Source organism: Cyprinus carpio, chromosome B7, assembly GCF_018340385.1.
Source record: "Cyprinus carpio isolate SPL01 chromosome B7, ASM1834038v1, whole genome shotgun sequence".
Lineage (NCBI taxonomy): Eukaryota > Metazoa > Chordata > Actinopteri > Cypriniformes > Cyprinidae > Cyprinus > Cyprinus carpio.
Window position 1 is genome coordinate 29,625,960 of NC_056603.1, and position 19,878 is coordinate 29,645,837.

At 38.8% G+C, this 19,878-nt stretch overlaps 2 protein-coding genes across 4 annotated transcripts in view; both read left to right on the plus strand.

Moving 5' to 3' along the window:
- The first annotated feature begins 1,786 nt into the window (after positions 1–1,786).
- Positions 1,787–5,938, plus strand: LOC109094323 (40S ribosomal protein S4, X isoform). The gene is made up of 7 exons (XM_042728281.1): positions 1,787–2,366; positions 2,854–2,931; positions 3,222–3,402; positions 4,835–4,932; positions 5,035–5,206; positions 5,296–5,453; positions 5,785–5,938. Exons 1-7 carry the CDS (start codon positions 2,364–2,366, stop codon positions 5,884–5,886), a joined length of 792 nt encoding a protein of 263 aa, XP_042584215.1. The 5' UTR covers positions 1,787–2,363; the 3' UTR covers positions 5,887–5,938.
- Positions 5,939–15,033: 9,095 nt separating this feature from the next.
- The window catches only part of LOC109091242 (NHS-like protein 2), a 78,929-nt gene continuing 74,084 nt past the window's right edge, over positions 15,034–19,878 (plus strand). For 2 of the 3 annotated variants that reach the window (XM_042728282.1, XM_042728287.1), the window contains exon 1: positions 15,034–15,685. In XM_042728282.1, coding sequence (XP_042584216.1) covers positions 15,409–15,685 — 277 coding nt within the window. In that variant the 5' untranslated portion in view covers positions 15,034–15,408. The remainder of the gene's footprint in view (positions 15,686–19,878) is intronic. The other variant, XM_042728283.1, reaches the window with a different exon arrangement.

Consider the following 19,878-nt stretch of genomic DNA (forward strand, 5'->3'; position numbering starts at 1 on the left):
CCGGTAAAAAATGATTTTTTTTGTTTAAATCATCTAATTGTAAGCAGTGATCAGTTACAGTCAGACCCTACGTAAGACAGCGAGAGATGACTAACTGGTTAGTACTGCCATCTAGTGTCCAACTGCATTTACTACACCATCCCGTCTAGCTAATGTAGAAATATCTTCAGATCAGTTCATTTTCAATTTAATATTAAACCTATTCTTGGAATGCGTTACTCAAGATATAAATGCACATTTAATTAGACTCAAACATGCAAGATAATAGCATGCCAGAACAGGCTAGATAAGGCGGTTCAGGTTTGTCTGGTGACCAGTGGATGACCGGCCCTAGATCTGCTTAATAACACAACCCTGGTTCACAACCTGAAATTACCTATCTTAAACAATGAAAGATAATTTGTTTTTAAATGGACTTCCCCCTTATCTGAACTACAGACACTGTTTTCCCCTTGGCAAACAAGTACATCAACTTTAAAAAAAAAAAACATGTTGGTTCTTGGTTTTGATGAAAATGAAGCCAAACCTAATACTACAAAACATTATATAATTTATTAAATCCATTGCAAATTCCGTCATTCATGCCATTCAAGGAACTGACTGAAATAAGGGAAATTTTAGGGCACATGAAAAAATTATCAAATATATTTAATAGCAAATAATATTGACAAACATGTTTAATTTGAAACATTTTGATTACAGAAAGGGGACAGAATAAGTAGCTGTAATTTCCTAATAATTTTCAGTTTTTCATGCATAGCACCTTAGTAATAAAATGAGTTAAAAAATTGTGACATTCAGGGTTTTTCCTGGGTCAAAATTGGTCTTCAGTGGTGGCTGACCGACATGGTCATCCACACACAGCAAAGAGTACCCTAGTACCCACATGATCCGCAAGCCCAATATTGACAATAAATGTTACATTTAAAATAAATACAAAGAAACAGTTTGTGATTTTTTTTCTTATCCTATTTATTCATGAAAAAATGATCACTGTCAGGCTAGATAGTAAAAGAAAGCGATTACAACTTATTTACATGTAAACATCATCGATACCAAAGTATATTTGAAATGTCAAAGGTATCACAATTTATCTGTTTACTAATTATGCAATTATCAGACACAGATATTACCTGTCACTCTGTCATCCTTTCTTGCCCTCTTTGCAAAACAAGCTGTGATTTTTCCACGACTGGCTTTCATAGTTTTGAAAGATAAAATCCTTTTTTGATAGACCTGATAATTATTTTAGTATAATCATATCAATTAAAAAGTAGCATTAAAAACATAGCGTTAAAAGGTGTAATAGTGTAATTTTTTACCATATAAAATTTAATAAAATTAGCAGCCAGCTAGCAACAGCTTGCTTTGTGCTTTGATCTAGTTTCATCTCACTCCAGTCTACCTTTAAACTAAATGATTTTAAAGGTAATTTACTACACATTGCCATAGGCCTATACATACTGTGGATTATTAAGGCTAAATTTTACTAAACACTCTTGCTAAATGGGGTAAGCACACATACTTTCTCATTTCAGATGTGTATGTTCTTCTAAGAAGTAATGATTTGTTATACACCGATTCAGACACTGACGGGCAGACCAACTGCTTTAACCATTCATTATAATGAATAGCTCGAATGAGTCATTAGGTCGCGAATCGGACTTTAGCGGACGTGTTATGTGGGAATCCTGGCTTTTAGGACATCGCGAAAGATTTGTCAACACACGCACACACAAAAAACACTTCATAACTGGATAGATTTTTTTTTTTTTTTTTTTTTTTTGCGTTTATTTAAAGTTATCTCAGCTGCACGTGCGGAATGCTTGTCACAAGTTGTAAGAGAAGATAAGGCAACTTTTTTTTTTTTGACTGCAATTCACACCCAGCGGTAATTCAGCAAAAATATTCTCCGAATGCAGCACGTGAAACATGGATTCGGTCTCCCGTCCTTTAGGATCAGTTGAGGGAGAGAGCAAAGACAGAACTGAAGACGGAGAGTGCGCGCGCGGAAAAACCCTGACATTGTCATAAAAGAATACAAACTATGATTTGAATATCTTTAAAACTGTAAGCTGAACTTTTTTCAACAGGCTAAATACTAATGTGGCAATATGACACTGCTCGCACCCAAAAGGTCTCGTGCATGAAGAAACTCACACGTTCAAAGAAATCTTAGAAGGCTGAAGACATCCAGTAAAAGAGCACAGAAGGATCTCAGGCGATGTTTTGAGGTGTGACCACTTGATGGCAGACGCTCGCACGGCTGATAGCAGTAGCGTCGATTGTCCCTCGTCGGCGCCGGTAGTCGAGCTTATCTTCCGCTGACAGGAAGTGGCTGGTCCTTTTCCGCAGACTCAAACATGGTGAGTGCATTTCAGTAGTGATAGCCTCCCAAAATAATCCACAATCATCGACGTTTTAAAGAGCAAAGTCTTCCATTAGTGTTTCAAATAATGCTCTTGTGCCCCGTTAAAGATGAACAACACACAAATTGTCGCGAAAAAGCGCAGATGTAATGTTTTAAAGGTTAACGGAACACGCTTAGCTCAAGCGCTTTGCGGTAAAGGGGACTCGCTGGGTGTTGATGGTGTAATGTAAGTTTTTGAAGTGGTTTTGTAGTTTTAATACAAAAAATATGAAGTGGAATTGATATTAAGCTTACGTTGTTTAAATAGCGCGTTTCGTGTTGTGTGTATTTAAATAACACGACCGAATCTGAAGGCCTCGCTTGGCCGAGATGGTGTAACGTTAACGTTACTTGGTGCAGAATACTGTAGTGTATTTGTACACGTTGCGGCTGCACGCGACTGTGTTCTGTTATCGAATTGAACTGTTTCTATTCTTATTCAGGCCCGAGGACCGAAGAAGCATCTGAAGCGTGTCGCAGCTCCTAAACACTGGATGCTGGACAAACTCACTGGAGTGTTTGTAAGTGGACCTTTACTTTCTTAAAGCTGCCCTCAGTGATTTTGTATTTGTTAGAGTTTTAGATTTTAAGAAATTAACCACACTTTTGAGAAACCTCTGTAGAATCATGGACACTTGTTAGTACACCTGTCAAGGGTTTGTAAGAAACCATGTTGACCTGTTCAATGAAAAGTGACATGTGCCTTAACGGAGTTATCTCTGCTAACAACAATTGTTTAAACAATGAACTAAACTAAGTAACGTGATGTTGTATGGAAGTGAATTGATTTTTTTTTGTTTGATTTCTATAGGCTCCTCGTCCCTCCACCGGTCCCCACAAACTGAGGGAGTGCCTGCCCCTCATCATCTTCCTGAGGAACCGTCTCAAGTACGCTCTGACCGGAGATGAGGTCAAGAAGATCTGCATGCAGAGGTTCATCAAGATCGATGGCAAGGTCCGCACTGATGTCACCTACCCCACTGGCTTCATGGGTGAGTCCTGCTGCACTCGTCTCCGGTGAAACGTTTGGATACATTCACTGGACTGGTGTTTTAGCAGTCATCTACAAACCTACACATTAAAGCAAGATTGTTACATTAGTATTGTAATGCAGCTAGACTGTATGAAACTCTAGTTTTACAGTAAGATGACAGCAGCGGTCTTCAAATGCAAGTGGAAATCTGCAGGGAGACCTTTAAGTTTGAGTGTTTCTTATTACAAATCCAGTGAAATATTGCAATCAGCTGTCCACAAAATTTTGGTGCTGCACATTACTTTCCTAAATGTATGTTAAACTGACAACATGTGCAGAGAGTGCTTGCTGCATGTACTGTGACCCGTGATGCTGGGTGCATGTGACTGAACGCAGTGCCACGCTTCATTGTGAAACACACAGCACATTAGACTGTATACTAAATTTCAAATTGCAGTCTTTAGCGATTTGATAAGTGCAGTAAGCCATACCACGGTTTCAGATTTGGCTCTAAATGTAGATAATTATAGCTATAGCAATGCTTCCAAACTGTGTTAAAGACATTTTGAGAAGTGTAAGAGATATTTTGTGGTGAAACTGATTAGACTGGTGGGCTAATAATTAATAGGAAACACATTATCAGGAGCATGTGGGCATGTTTTAGAGCAAAATATTCAAGAATAGCATTTTGTATGATGAAACTGTATATCTGAACCTTTAATCAGTGATGTCTGAATGTGCCATTCAAGTCCTTCAGTACTTCAGCATCCCAAGAGCCGCAGCTGCATAATACTGAGATGCTTCACAGACAACTTTGTTGCTCTTCAGCTTGTTTAACATGTTTTGACTTTCAGTCTCAGCTAATTGAACAACTTCAGCTTCAGTCCTATGTACATGTTTAGGCCTTTGGCATATAGCAGTGTCTCAGTATTGAGGCATTGGGTTGATGTTTAATTTGGATGTGGAATCTTGTATGTTCAAGTCTAAGAATACCATATTTTTTAATATCTGAAATGTAAAAGTTCTGCTTCATCTCGCATTTCATTATGATTAGAAATGTGTGGTTTATTTAGTCACACTCTTAAATATCAGTCATATGGTTGTCTGCCGAGTATATTGCACTCAATACAATAAGACAATCTAGTCTTTCCGAGTCTCTGCACTGGCGCTCACAATCGAGCGTGCGAGCTGAATCTTACCAGATGGTTGAACCGCAATCGACTCATTGAGTGTCTAATCCCTGAGTGTTGTTATAACACTCTCCTCCTCATAGCGTTTCCACTGTGCACCCATACTTGCCTAGTAGGTCCCAACATGATATTAATCTGCTGTGACTGATTTTCCACCTCAGGGGATGCGGCAGGCTGTTTATCAGGATGTTATAAAACATAAGCTGTGGTGGTGATCTGATGGTCAGGTGTTAATGAAATGTTGTGCTGTCATTCTTTCAGATGTGGTTAGCATTGAGAAGACCAGTGAGAACTTCAGACTGATCTATGATGTCAAGGGGCGCTTCACAGTTCACCGCATCACAAACGAGGAGGCCAAGGTGAGCTTAATGTTCTTGTAAAATAATGGATGGTATGACAGGATTACATCAGTTTAATTTGAGACTGCAGATTTTTGAGCTAATCCTTTTGTCCTGTTTTAGTACAAATTGTGCAAGGTGAGGAAAATCCTCATCGGCACAAAGGGAATCCCACATCTGGTGACCCATGACGCCCGCACCATCCGTTACCCTGATCCTATGATCAAGGTCAACGACACCGTCCGCATTGACCTGGACACTGGCAAAATTACAGATTTCATCAAATTTGAGACAGGTTGGTGAGCATATTGTCTTAAGACTGTCGTATTTTTCTTTTGTTTTGAGTTGCACATCACTTACTGACTTTTCTTTCTGTGTCAATAGGCAACATGTGCATGGTGACCGGAGGTGCTAACTTGGGGCGTATTGGTGTGATCACCAATAGAGAGAAGCATCCTGGATCTTTTGATGTGGTGCATGTTAAAGACAGCACTGGCAACAGCTTTGCCACCAGGCTCTCCAACATCTTCGTCATCGGCAAGGTGAGCACATTTAAGATTAAAAATTCTGTTGTTTAATATGGGCTGTTAGCAAGCAGTTAACTGTGATTTATTATATGCTCAAAATTAAGACTTGTGACTTTGTGAACTTTCCACTCATTGGGCTGCACGGTTCTACAAATTTGCTTTTCTGTCTCATGAAAATATTGAAATTTTGGAAGTCCTGCGTAAATTGCATCCTGAAAAAAGTTTTTTGTTGTTTTTTTTTTTTTTTTTTTTTTATAAATAAGTCACTTTTGTAGATTTAGAAAAATATCTGATTTTAGAGTATTTTAAGTTAATAGTAGTGCTAATACTATGTCTTTGTCATCAGGGCAATAAGCCATGGGTGTCCCTGCCTCGTGGAAAGGGTATCCGCCTGACCATTGCTGAGGAGAGAGACAAGAGACTGGCTGCCAAACAGAGCAGCAGCTAAGTCGACAGACTAGCAAACACCTTGGTTTCAAATAAAAGGTTATTTACAACTACAGCGAATCTTGTCTTTTGTTGAAACACATGAAGTAAAAAAAAAAAAGACTAGAAGGGTGTTTTGTTGCAAATGCAGGTGCTCTGAAATATAATTGGTGATACTTTTTTTTTTTTTTTTTTTTTTTAATTCAAATAGTTATGTTAGGCTTGTCTCTATACCCACACTTGTGCTCTTGAGTGTGTGTACATGTGACTAGTGTGCAAGACTGTTCCAGATCTGATAAATGCCAGAGCTGAAAGCACACTAAATCCACACCATCACTAATACTGCTTCACAGTGCTATCTGAGGCCCAGTGTATCCAGTCATTCATCATTTTCTGGAACTCTGATGCTCTGGAATGGCGTAATGTTAAGGAAAACTTTTCAAATATGAATTTAATTTGATATCCCATAATCTGGCAGCCAAGTTTTTATATATATCACTTAATTCAAAGCATCAAATACAAAATTGTGTAATCTGTTACATAGGGAGTACTGAACAGATATTTAGAAGTACTGAAAATCTAGAAGGGTTCATGTCATGTTAGTACACATGTAGTAGTTGTTGGGATAGGCTCTTCATTTAAGGTAAAGTATTTTATTGTCTCTAGGGAGAAATTTATCTTGGGCTTAGAAGAGGCCCTTGCATCACATAACTCACAATTAACACAAAAGTGTTGTCACAAAAATCTTAAAGACCTTTTGTTAAGTCTCTTAGTTAATGGTATTTAATAGCTTTATTGCAGATGAATGAATTACTAAACCGGCTTCCTGGCAACATTTCACATTCTAGGATCGGATTGTGTGTTGTATCATTTAGAGTCTTGTGTGCCTCCCTCAGCACTCAGTTTTCATACATTGACTGGCGAGAGAGTTGTGTATTTTGGCCCATGATCTTCATGGCCATTACTGCACTGCTAGGATACCATACATCAATTCCACAGTGCAAGGTGTACTGTAAGTAGTTTGAATGGCAGAATGAAACGGTTGTTTGTACTTGTACTGACATCTAGTGGTGTGGGGGTGGTACCACTTCGAAGTGAGCCTTTTCTTTATTGGTGCCATTGTACAAGTACACTGAACAAAATTATAAACGCAGGGCCGGCGCTAGCCATTTGGGTGCCCTAAGCACAAATGCTTGGCGGTGGGCCCCCCCTCCCCTCCCCAACCAACCACCCACCCACCAACCAAAGAAATAACTACCATTCAGATTTTCTTAGTTAGGTTCTCTTTACTTCCAAAATAACTGCTGCAAATGAATAATTGGAACTGAACAATGTAACACACAGAAAGTTAAAAAGTGCAAAAAAAAGTTTAGTGCAAATAACAGTATAAGTGTATGAATTTTATGAAGTATGAATTTTAAAGTGCACATTTTAAACTGCAAATAACCATGCAATTATACACAGTACACACACATATATCATGTAGACACAAACTTTTATTTTGGATGCGATTAATCGAGATTAATCTTTTCCCAGCCCTAATAATTTGATAACTCTGTGAATATGAAAATATACAAACACTGAGATTGTGTTTTTTTTTTCTAATTGCAGTTTCACCAACAGATGTCGCCCTTGGCCGAACCTCTTGAAAATGACCGCATGCCATAGTACAACAACGAAAAATCTTTATCTAAGCGGTCTAATTTGGCAAAATCACATCACGTTCAGTTGCAGGGTTTTTCTAAAGTTCAGACTGAGGCAGATAGACATTGTATTGAAGCGAAGAAATTACAATAGGGAACGTTCTGCACTAATAGCTATATGCACACGTGACACATCTGTAACGTACCGTACGGGGAAAATTTGCTTTATTGTCATTCAAATATGACGATGAGGACCCCAACGATTGGCATTCCTTTCCTTCTCAAACAAACTGCATCTTTTTTAGCTCAAGTTTCACAATTTCCCCGGACCCCCGTTAAAATAAAAGACTCAACATGCAGGGCTAAAAGCCCCGGATCTTTTGCACTACTAGCGACGCGGACGCGCCGACGCCCCTGGACATGCATACTACACGCAAGGGCTACAAAACAAACATTTTTATTTAAAACATTGTCTTACCTGCAAGCGACGCGCGAGCATCATCCCGCTGTCTCTTCTTTTTTTTCCCCCCGACTCTTGGTGCCTTTTCGAGGCCATGTCTGAGGTCGGTGTCTGCCAAATTTGACATTTTTTTGAGGCATAATCGAACAGACCACTGGGAGGTGGGGAAGGGGGGGCACCAGAGGGAGACTGGCACAGAGATTCACCTTTTTCTCGACTAATTTGGTCTAGGCCTATATTACTTTTGTATTGCTTTTGTATATTAACATGCTTTTAGAAATATTTTATTTGTTATTTATACTAGTAGCCTATTGTGATGATTTTTTTCACGACCCAGATTTTTTGGTGCCCCCCCAAGCACTTCGTGCCCTACGCGCAGTGCGTGATGTGCGTGTGCGGAGCGCCGGCCCTGTATAAACGCAACACTTTTGTTTTTGCCCCCTTTTTTCATGAGCTGAGCTCAAAGATCTAAGACTTTTTCTATGTTCACAAAAGGCCTATTTCTTTCAAATATTGTTCACAAATCTGTCTAAATCTGTTAGTGAGCACTTCTCCTTTGTCGAGATAATCCATCCACCTCACAGGACAGCTGCTGCAACAATCGGTGTGCATAACCAAAGAATTTCTGCACAAACTGTCAGAAACCATCTCAGGGAAGCTCGTCATCCTCATCGGGGTCTCGACCTGACTGCAGTTTGTCGTCATTACTGACTTGAGTGGGCAAATGCTCACATTCGATGGCGTCTGGCACTTTGGAGAGGTGTTTTCTACACAGATGAATCCCGGTTTTCACTGTACAGGGCAGATGGCAGACAGTGTGTATGGAGTTGTGTGGGTGAGCGGTTTGCTGATGTCAACGTTGTAGATCGAGTGGCCCATGGTGGTGGTGGGGTTATGTTATGGACAACAAACACAGGTGCATTTTATTGATGGCATTTTGAATGCACAGAGATACAGTGACGAGATCCTGAGGCCCATTGTTGTGCCATACATCCACGACCATCACCTCATGTTGCAGCATGATAATGCATAGCCCCATTTTACAAGGATCTGTACACAATTCCTGGAAGCTGAAAACACCTCAGTTCTTGCATGGCCAGCATTATAACCGGACATGTCACACACTGAGCATGTTTGGGATGCTCTGGATCGGCGTATACGACAGCGTGTTCCAGTTGCTGCCAATATCCTGCAACTTCGCACAGCCATTGAAGAGGAGTGGACCAACATCCCACAGGCCACAATCAACAACCTGATCAACTCTATGTGAAGGAGATGTGTTGCACTGCGTGAGGCAAATGGTGGTCACACCAGATACTGACTGGTTTTCGGACCCCCCAATACAGTAAAACTGCACATTTTAGAGTGGCCTTTTATTGTGGCCAGCCTAAGGCACACCTGTGCATTAATCATGCTGTCTAATCAGCATCTTGATATGCCACACCTGTGAGGTGGATGGATTATCGCGGCAAAGGAGAAGTTCTAACTAACACAGATTAAGACAGATTTGCAAACAATATTTGAGAGAAATAGGCCTTTTGTGTCCACAGAAAAAGTCTTAGATCTTTGAGTTCAGCTCATGAAAAATGGGGGCAAAAATAAAAGTGTTGCGTTTATAATTTTGTGTGTGTGTATGTATGTATGTATGTATGTATGTATGTATGTATGTATACACACTCTCTAATATTTCTTTATGCACATTTTAATCCAGGTGTGTCTTGTCCTGTTTTTTGGAGTTCTACCTTTTTATGCTCTCTAAATACATTAATATTAAATATCTGTCAGTAACAGGATACATCTGTTCATGTATGCACGTCATATACATTTACTCTTTCTAATTTCCAGAGGTGTCAAGTAACGAAGTACAAATACTTCGTTACATTACTTAAGTAGAAATTTTGGGTATCTATACTTTACTTGAGTAATTATTTTTCAGCCGACTTTTTACTTCTACTCCTTACATTTTCACGCAATTATCTGTACCTCTCTACTCCTTACATTTTAAAAATAGGTTCGTTACTCATTTCGGCTTGTTTTCATTCCGGCTTGTCATCATTCCAAAAAAAAAAAAAAAAAACACCTATCCAGATAAATCGCGCCATGAAGTGAAGTTGATTGTGGTTGGATGAGAAGTATAAACATATAACGTTCCGACACCCTATTGGTTTGTAAGCGATCCATCGCACCTGCACATGACACAGATCACATCACACTCCAGTAAGGGCATAGCCAGTGTTGGGTTCGTATATCAAAAAAATATATTTCTTAAAAGTAGGGTTGGGGTATGGAACCGGTATGCACCGAACCGAATAAGGACACAGATTTCGGTGCCTCTTAAATGCCTGAGCGATCGATTGAAATGTTTGTCCTGGTTCTCCGATATGTAGGCCTACACAAGAAGCATGGGCGTCGCTAGGCTTTTTTATAGGGGCTATAGCATTTAGCTCCATAAACTGTACTCAAATTCGCGATCGCCTCAGAGTCAGTCCCCTTAAATTTCATATGAAAAAGGCGGCAGACCGGTCTACTCTCCGTCTTTCAGCGCGCTCTTCAATCCACAGACGGCGGTGGAGCAGCGCGAGCGCACTTAAACAGAAACAGAGGACACAAGGTGTGTGTTTATCGATAGATTGTTAGAATATCTGTATCTGTGCAGTTCTTTGTCATAAATACAGTTTACAAAAGGTCACGAGGAAGCAGTCGGTTTCTGTAAAGTTTTCGCTTGTCACCGCTCATCACACCACTGTTTCCTCCAGCGACAATCTAGCCCTTAACACATATAAACGAACACATACTTCAATTGTACTTATTTAAATATACTGAATTAAATCATACGTACTTTATACATACACTACTGTGTAAAAGTCTTAGGCACGTTAGTGTTTTCACCCCAAAGAATGGTGTTCGGACAGTTATTTATATATTTTGCTGTAGTGTGCCAGTAGAAAATCAGTTTACATTTCCAAACATTCATTTTGCCGTTGTCAGACTGCTTGTGCATTCAAAATCACACTAGATTATTATTAAAATTAATGGCAAACTGATATTTCCTACTGACACACTACAGCAAAAGATATAAATAAATGGCTTAAACCCCTTTTGGGGGTGAAAAATACTAATGTGCCTAAGACTTTTGCACAGTACTGTACTTTGCAAACGACATTGTTGCTACTTTATAAAGAATGACCATACAGTCATTCGCAGAACTGCTTAAAGACAGTGACAGACAGCACTCATTTTAACCTAAATATCAGAGTGATTGACAGAGATACAGTAGAAACATTATGTGTGCTTTTGTATTAAATAATGACCCAGATTGTGAAATACATTTATTAGCCTTAGAGTAAGGGAAGCACAACTTGGCAAATGAGAGCATCCAAGGTGAAAGCTATGGATTTATTTTAAATATCTGTAATGTTCTTTATTGTTAATCCAGTTTTTTTTTGTGGCTCTTTTTTTAAGTATCGTTTCAGGCACCGGTACCATTTTAAAAGTATCGAAATGGCACCGGACCCTACTTAAAAGTTATTATTTCTCAACTACTGGCTCATTTATCAAATGGGTGCTTTCTCTTCATCCTCCGCAAATTAAGCTACTGTAGGTAGTCCGGTAACTAGACGTTTGAATAAATTAGCGTTTGCGATTGACAACGCGATTGACAATGTGAAAGTCGTGACATTTGCCAAGTATGGTAATCCATACTCGGAATTGGTGCTCTGCATTTAACCCATCCAAGTGCACACACACAGCAGTGAGAAGTGAACACACCGTGAACACACACCTGGAGCAGTGGGCAGCTATATATCCAGCGCCCAGGGAGCAACTGGGGGTTCAGTGCCTTGCTCAAGGGCACTTCAGCTATGGGTATTGAGGGTGGAAGAGAGTGCTGTTCATTCACTCCCTCCCACCTACAACTCCTGCCAGCACCGAGACTCGAACCTGCGACCTTCTGGTTACAAGTCCAAATCTCTAACCATGTTGCGAATACAGGAAGCTATCGATCAAGAAGGTATTAGGATTATGAATTATTTTTCATTTTTATTTTTTGATTAATCACTTGGATTAATCATTCATTTTGACAGCACTAATGTTTATTGTAAATAGACAACCATACAAGGGTAATTGTTACTAAGCCTGCCCTGGGTACACCAATTTTCTTGTTCATTGCCCTCGCAGATTCCTGCAGCTAAGCTTGGATGTACATTAAATACATTCCATTAAAGGTTAATGATGACATGCCTCTGAAGTTTGACTTTTTGCACCATTACAATACTTATAGGCAACTAGTCATCATATCTCTAGTTCTTTAATGTATTTGCATTGTACTAAAGTGCGTTCATTTTCAATGGGCATATATGCGGCTGAAACAGGTAATCTAGTGCATCCCAAATTTTTCAACATGAATATTTTAATATAACATTATAGTCATAATGGCCTATAGCCTTTAGAAAAATGTTTTTTTGAGGAAGTGGGGTAGTGCACAATAGGCCCCTGTGGCATGGCCTAAGCTTTTGTTCTTAATAGCATTTTTTTCCCTTACATTACTTTTACTTTTATACTTTAAGTAGTTTTGAAACCAGTACTTTTACACTTTTACTTGAGTAAAAAGCTTGAGTTGATACTTCAACTTCTACAAAAGTCTTTTTAAACCGTAGTATCTATACTTCTACTTGAGTAATGAATGTGAATACTTTTGACACCACTGCTAATTTCTATTTACTTATTTTTAAGTTCTACACACACCTGCTGTCTCCATACATAGTTGAACTCTTGGGCCAAATACAGGAAATATGTTGAGTAAGAAAACAGTACTTCTTTAGCAGGTTCAGTTGTGTTTGATTAGAGCTTCGTAGGAGGATAGATCTACAGGAACAGGATTGGGCACCACTGTTGTAATTTAATATATAGTTTAAAATATAGTAGGAACATAAATGAGGAAAAGCTGGATCTGAGAAGTTGCTTTAAAACTGAAAGAAACTTCATCTTCGATTAAAGATGAGCTCGCACATGGTCATTAGATTTATCTAAATCAAATAAGCTGAACGGTTTCAGCTCAGCAGTAAACATCAGCTGAACTCTTTCTTAGCTTTGGCAGTGTTTGAATGAGTGGGTGTTTATAAAGTAGAGAAAATATTTGTACATATGAGCCTGCCTTTGGATTTGTTGATTCTGTGGTATGATAAGATTGGAGCACACCTGTGTGTATGTTTTCCTCTTGTGCCCCATAGCTGAGGCTCATCTCCAGAAGGCCATATGGGTCCTGCTGAGCTTCAGCCTGTTCCTCCTGCAGCCTTTGGCCTGCTGGTCCACAGCAGCGCAGCACGGCTCACCTCAACACACATTGCAGGGGCTGTCTGCCAGAACGCAATACAAACTAAAAACACACAGGCTCTGGTGTCCTTGAGTTTAAACATTCTGCTGCATTTGAAAGCATAATCATCCTCAAACCACTCACCCGCCTCCCTGTCCTGATGGACTTCTGCTAGATATTTCTGTAAATGGAAATCTGTTTCTACAAAAAAATTATTTAGTAAGTCATAATAATGCCATAAAAGGTCAAAGTTATGAGATAAAAAGTCACTTTTATGATACAAGTTGAAAGTATGACAAAAAAAAAAAAAAAAAATGAAGTTCCAAAGTAGGTTCAGGAGGAGCATAATCATTCAGTCCTGTCAATCATCATTACGAGCCTATATAAGCAGCTCTCATTGCACCATCTTGGTGTCAATTCTTTCAGCATCCTTCCACCTCCCCATCTCCTCCTCTAGTTCTCTTATTCACCCTCTAGGTAGTACCACAATGGGGGGTTGAACTCTGCGCTCAAGCTGAGCCTCAGCTTCGAGCCTCCATTGAGAACAGCAAGCCACGTTTGTTTACCATTAACCATCAGCACTGGATGGGCTGGCGAACTCCTCAATTAAAAATGAGATGTCTATAATCACACAAATCTTTGACTTTTTGACTTGGTTTCACATCATTTTGACCTTTTGTCTCATAATTTTGACTTAGTATGTCATATTTTTCCATCATAATTATGACCTCATAATTTTGACTTTTTATGTCGTAATTATGATTTACCAAAGTGTGATTTTTTTTTTTCACTTTGTGCCAGAAATAGGCTTCTGTCGTCATCACGCATTCAAAGATGAAAATTTAATTATTACATAAGTCAAAATTATGTCAAAAAGTTTAAATAATGAGTTAAAAAGTCAATTATGACATATAATTTCAACGTTGTTACTTGTTATTATGACTTAGTATCTAATGATTTTCAATTTTATCTCAGAATTGACATAGAATGTCATATTGTTGACATTTCATAACTTTTTGGGCTTTCATAGTCATCACACATTTAGAAGAGGAAAATAAATCACCTAAATTACATCAAACTTTAGGTCAGATTTGAAGTATTTCCTCATTTATCACCCATTTTCTGGTCCGCTATCGTAAGCTAATAAGAGTCTGGCTACCGCTATCCCATGGATCTGATTGCAAAAATATTATATTATGAAAATTAAATGTGAGCCTTGCCAGGCTACCTCACTCCCTCAAATCAAACTTGGCAGAAAGAGTCTATTGCAGGAGACATGAAAAGAAACCAGGAACAGAAGAGTAGAAAATAGTCCTTTCAACAAAACGAGGGGGAGGAGGTTTGCCGTGAAGAAAAGGTCCACCAGGAGTGGTTCCTGTCATGCACTTGGGCCATGTGGAGTAGGGTGGGGAACCAGGAACAATGAAAACAGTCATACAGTGAGGCAAAACAAGACCCAGATGTTCCCAATCAAATTCCCTGTATGAGATAAGTTTTCATATGAAGCCATGGAGAAACATGCCTGATAAGATTATAAAACATGGAGGACTCTCAGCCTCTCTCTGCCCTCCTCTCCTCATCATTTTGACTATACTGTGACGGTACGCTCTCTCTCCCCGTCCAGTGTGGAAAGACTGGATGAACAAAACATCTAGGTGAGCCAAGTTCTGGTTCAGGGTGGGGGAGCGCGCACGCACACACACACATACACACTAGACCAGATGTGTATTTAGGGATGGGCAAATGCAAGGTTAAAATATGGGGTTTTATCACTCTCATTGTTCTTAGTCCTGTTGGAGTCACTTTTAAAACCTTATTTTTGTGAGCATGCGCAGAGCAAGGCTGCTTTCTGAACGCACAGTTGAGTTTTCGTGAAAGATTCAGATCATATGGTCTTGTTGCACGAGTGGGTGAGGTCTCTCAGGCGCAGCTCATGGTAGTTTGGAGCTGTGATTTGCAGTGATCTAGTGTGAACTGGAGCGCTGCAGAGCTCCTCACAGTGGACAGTCAATTATAATGCATAAAATGCCTCCACTGTACGCGCAATCCCGAGCAAGAGTCTCCGCCAACACTAGTCAGCGCTGGCGAAACACGCACTTTTAAAGGGAGTTTACCGTGACAGCAGAAAAGATGCCCTTCTGCAAGAGGACCATAGTCCCTAAAGATGTGTGCAAGAGCGGCGGCAAGAGTCGCGGTGCGATGTTCACGGATCTGGTGGATGTGTGCGGCTTGACTCTGTGCGCGGTGCTCCGGCAGCTGTCGGATTTATCCCGTCAGTCGGTGAGCATCCTGGAGGAGCTGGAGGGAGAGCTCGCCTCCATCTGCTACCGCTCCGGAGCTCTGGAGAGTAAACTTATCAGCCTGCAGAAGCACATCTCAGCACTGGCCACCAAACCGCCGGCCAAAAGTAGGAACTTTTCAGTACTTTACACGCTCTTGCTGACTTACAGATGTGTGTGGTTGACTTGTTTACTCACTTTGCTAATTGTCAAGTTCAAGGTCTTCTTTACTCGTGTTTACATTCACCAAACAACATCGCGCGCAGTTTGCAACTATGTAAACAAAACATCACTTGACTTTCATTCTTGGGGTACTGAGCATATTTTGACAACAATAACGTCTTTATTAATTCTATAGATATTGTGTTCTGTCTCCAAATGTAGTTGTTTCTTCTCTCGCTGTCCTGGTGGAAAGAACAAATGTCCTTTTGTTCAAAACACGAAGCTAGTTTTTAGTTCTAAAAAACTGAAGTGCTAAATATTAACAATCAAGATTTTTACCATTGTGGTTTCTACAAATATACTACCATAGTTACTACAGGTATTGTTCTAGGGGTCAAATTTGACCCATATTGAAAACTATTTAACAGGTCAACAGGTGTGTTTTTATTTGGGGCCAAGGAATATGATATGTTATTAAAATATGATTTTAATATCAAATATCGATGGAGGCAGTAACACCATTTGACAAATAAGAGGCTGAAATGTGAAAGAATTTTGGAACAATTTCTGCAAAAAAAAATTTTGGAACAAAATATGTAATAGCTCACATATTTTATACCAGCTTCTATATTATTTTGCTATTAGTTATTAAACATTGTAATCAGAGCTGCAGCTTTATGGGTTTTTTATGAATTAAACTCCAGTGTGAAAAAAAAAAATCCATTCTTCATATGCTAAACAGTTTGTTGCAGTGCTGCAGGTGTTTATGAAAGTGCAGTAGTAGCTTTTATATTTTGTCATGTAGTCTAGTGTTTTAGGAGAAAATTTCAGCTTCATTGTATCCCATCATAAAGAACAATGTGTCACCTTTTTTAAAAAAAAAATATATATATATTATATATATATATATATATATATATATATATATATATATATATATATATATATATATATATATATATATATTTTTTTTTTTTTTTTTTTTTTAATATTGATTTGAAATTTTGATCCAAAAGATTAAAAGTCAAAACTTGTTCTTCGCATGCATGATGAATTTGACATATAAGGACCACTGACAAAACAATTCATTTTATTAAACATTATTAATTGTCTTTTTGCCATTTTGTTTATTGTAATTTTATGACATTACCAGGTTAGTACTAACAATAACTGTTGTAACTGTGGAGTTTGGGAAACTATGGTTACCATCATGCATTTATGTAAGAGAACAGAATCAGCTCTAGTATCTTTTTGTAGATTAATTTGTGACGTGTGTTGTCAGTTTTTACTATTATTACTGCTAGTGTATCTAGGCTGCGTTGGCGAGGGAGAAAGATGGCGTGAAACTGCTATTGCCACAAACATATAGTGAACAAACAAGAGATGGTCTTGTTTAAACAGAACAAATCAGTGTCAGTAGAAGTCATTTGACAGCTATTCAAGTATTAGGGTAATGACCAACACTTCTTAATGAACAATAAACAAATGCATTGTCCATTCCATGGAGCATGGCTGTTTATCACAAACACATTCACACTTGGCTTTGTGTTTAACTTTCACATTATAATCTGTTGTTTTTAAATCTATCCCATTTGCATTTGAGACGCATTTGGCATCTACTCCCCCTGACACCTCCCACACTGCTCAGTGCACTGAAACTAGACAAACCTTGCCAACTTTCACCATCTGAAGATGTGCAGAATATTTCCTCCATCCATTTCCTTTGTCTTATCAGAGAAAGCCTCTCTTATTGTTTAGTTTAACCCTGAGCCCGGCACGTTTGGCAGAGTGCTGGAGTGCTTCTTTTCCTCTGTCCTTATCATTTTACAGTGGCAGACCACAGTAGAAACAAAGCATGGAGATTATCCTCTAAGTTCAGGAGGAGATCACTGGTACTGTATTTGTTTAATACCGTAATCGTGAAGCATTAGCAGCTTGAACATGCGCCATGCTTTGACATGTGGAAGATAAATGATGTGGATCTCTGTATGCAGTGGATTCTTTGGCTGGGAACTCTTCTCCACTGTAGTGTGGGGAGCGAGGTCAGGTCCCTCTGGAGACTGTTTGATGGGGACAGGAGGTGAAGGAGCAGACTGGAGGCTTGTTTTTACAGTGACTGAACCAGAGACAGTTTTGCAGTTGCATTAAAACTGACAGTTGATTCAGCTCTTCCTGAATGTCAGTCAACTCCAGCGATTACTGCCTCATTCCTCAGGCATTCACGTGAAAGTCACAAGACCAAGAGTACGGTATGTGTGTGTTCAGGCAGAGGACAGAAGGATCAAGTGGGTTATTTAAGGAGTTCTGATCCTTAAACCTTTTCTCTCTCTCTCTTTAGTTAAGTTTTAGGGCTTAATTTGATAGGACAGTTGAGGAGAGATTGGGATCGGGAAAAGACGGAAGTCCTGGGACTTAAACTTGTGTTGCCTGGAGGCTATGGCTCGCTTTATCTTTTATATAGTTTTTATATTAGGGATGCATAGTGAATTGGGAATCCAACAATATAATAGATTTTTTTTTAATCTATCAGTATTGGCCGATGTTGGACATTTGATTGTGATTGCTCTTTCTCTCATTTTTACATTTTGATTACATTTGCCGTCATCTAACTCTCACTTAAATCTGAAAAAAAACCCTAATAATTTAAAAACACAATCAAATGTAGTCTTGAGGAAATCCAATTAAATAAGTGATGTACGTTTACGTACTGCATTTATTTTATTACATAGTAATAGTATTCTGGGAATGAGTCATTGGCCAATTAAAACATTTGTGTTCCAAACTAGTGTGTTTATGATTAAAATAATATGATAAGAAATATCAGTTTGTAATATCAAGCAGCATAACAGACAGCAAAAATAACTGGAAGTGGTAGAATCCACACCCACTCTTACATTAAAAACTAGGTCTAGTTGCATTTAAAGTGATTGATTTTAGTCTTTCATTTGTAATTTTACCATAAAAATAATTATCAGCTTATTGGTATAATTTCATTTATTTATTAATTTTATATATACATGTATTGCTTTGTATCCCTGCTGCTGGCAAGTGTTTAGTATCTGTAAGTTGATGATGTAGTGTCCATTAATAGACTGTTCTTCCCAAGCACTGCCAAAAAGCAAATCAGAAATTCTCAAAATGTACTTTTAAATGAATAAACTTGATTTATTCAGATCTTTTTGAGTTCGTCTCACTGGCTGAGAGTTTAATATATCTGTAAATGGTTATGTGCAAAATGTCATGAATCTGGTGCAGATTGTGGATGTAAATCTTGAAGTGACTTTCATATTAATGTTTGAAGATTTATATAGAGAGAATATCCCTGACTTTTAGAGGCAAAGTGTGAAGCCATTGCTTTTTTTCAGAGGCTTTTATAGTCTGCAAGATTAACTGGAATTTTAATAAGAGTGTGTGAGAGAGCAAGAGAGGATAGATAGAATGAGTGAGAAGATCAGAGAAACAGAGGATGGAAGGAGAAAAGTGAGTGGGCCAATGTGTTCAAGGACAGAGTGGCAAATATGTATTCATCTGAATGGAGAAAAAACTTCAAATTGTCTTATTTTTGGCCTCTTTTGCTCCTTTAGCTCTTCTGGTCTGGGCTCCTGAGTTGCCATAGTAATCGTCATATTATTTTAAATGACTAAAAAAACCCATGCAGACCTTTTCATTGCATAAACCCAACCATAGTTACAAGAAGGTGTCACCTCTCACGCTATAGTATGACAAAATACAATGCCATGTTCCCATCTCAAGTTGGATTATTTCTCACTTTGACCTTTTTACCAAACACAAAAAGGAATGAATTTGTCTGAAATTAAATGCAACAGTTGCGCAACAAGTCCAAGAGCTTCCACCTCCAGAAACTTTATTTCTTTCCACCTTTAATATGCTTATTTTTTGGGCTAGTGGCTAAGAAGGGTTGACGCATAAATTCTATAACATTGTGCATCTGTCTGCCAGATGCCTACAGACATATCTGGAGAGAAACTTAGCTACTTAACACCCTCACACTCCATAATTCCACAGTTCAGACGTTCAGACTTTTTTTTTGTATTTTTAATGTTGAACATATGTAAGTCACTGCTCGCCCTTCCCTGTCCTGGCGTCCCATCTCTAGGCAGTTGTGCAACTCTTGGCAAGAAAGGGTTTGGCTGAGACT

What these genes read in the sequence shown, in the direction of transcription:
- LOC109094323 (XM_042728281.1), top strand. An exon ending in CTACCCCACTGGCTTCATGG is followed by an intron (nt 3,403 to 4,834) that starts GTGAGTCCTGCT and finishes TCATTCTTTCAG; the next exon opens with ATGTGGTTAGCATTGAGAAG. An exon ending in TTTCATCAAATTTGAGACAG is followed by an intron (nt 5,207 to 5,295) that starts GTTGGTGAGCAT and finishes CTGTGTCAATAG; the next exon opens with GCAACATGTGCATGGTGACC.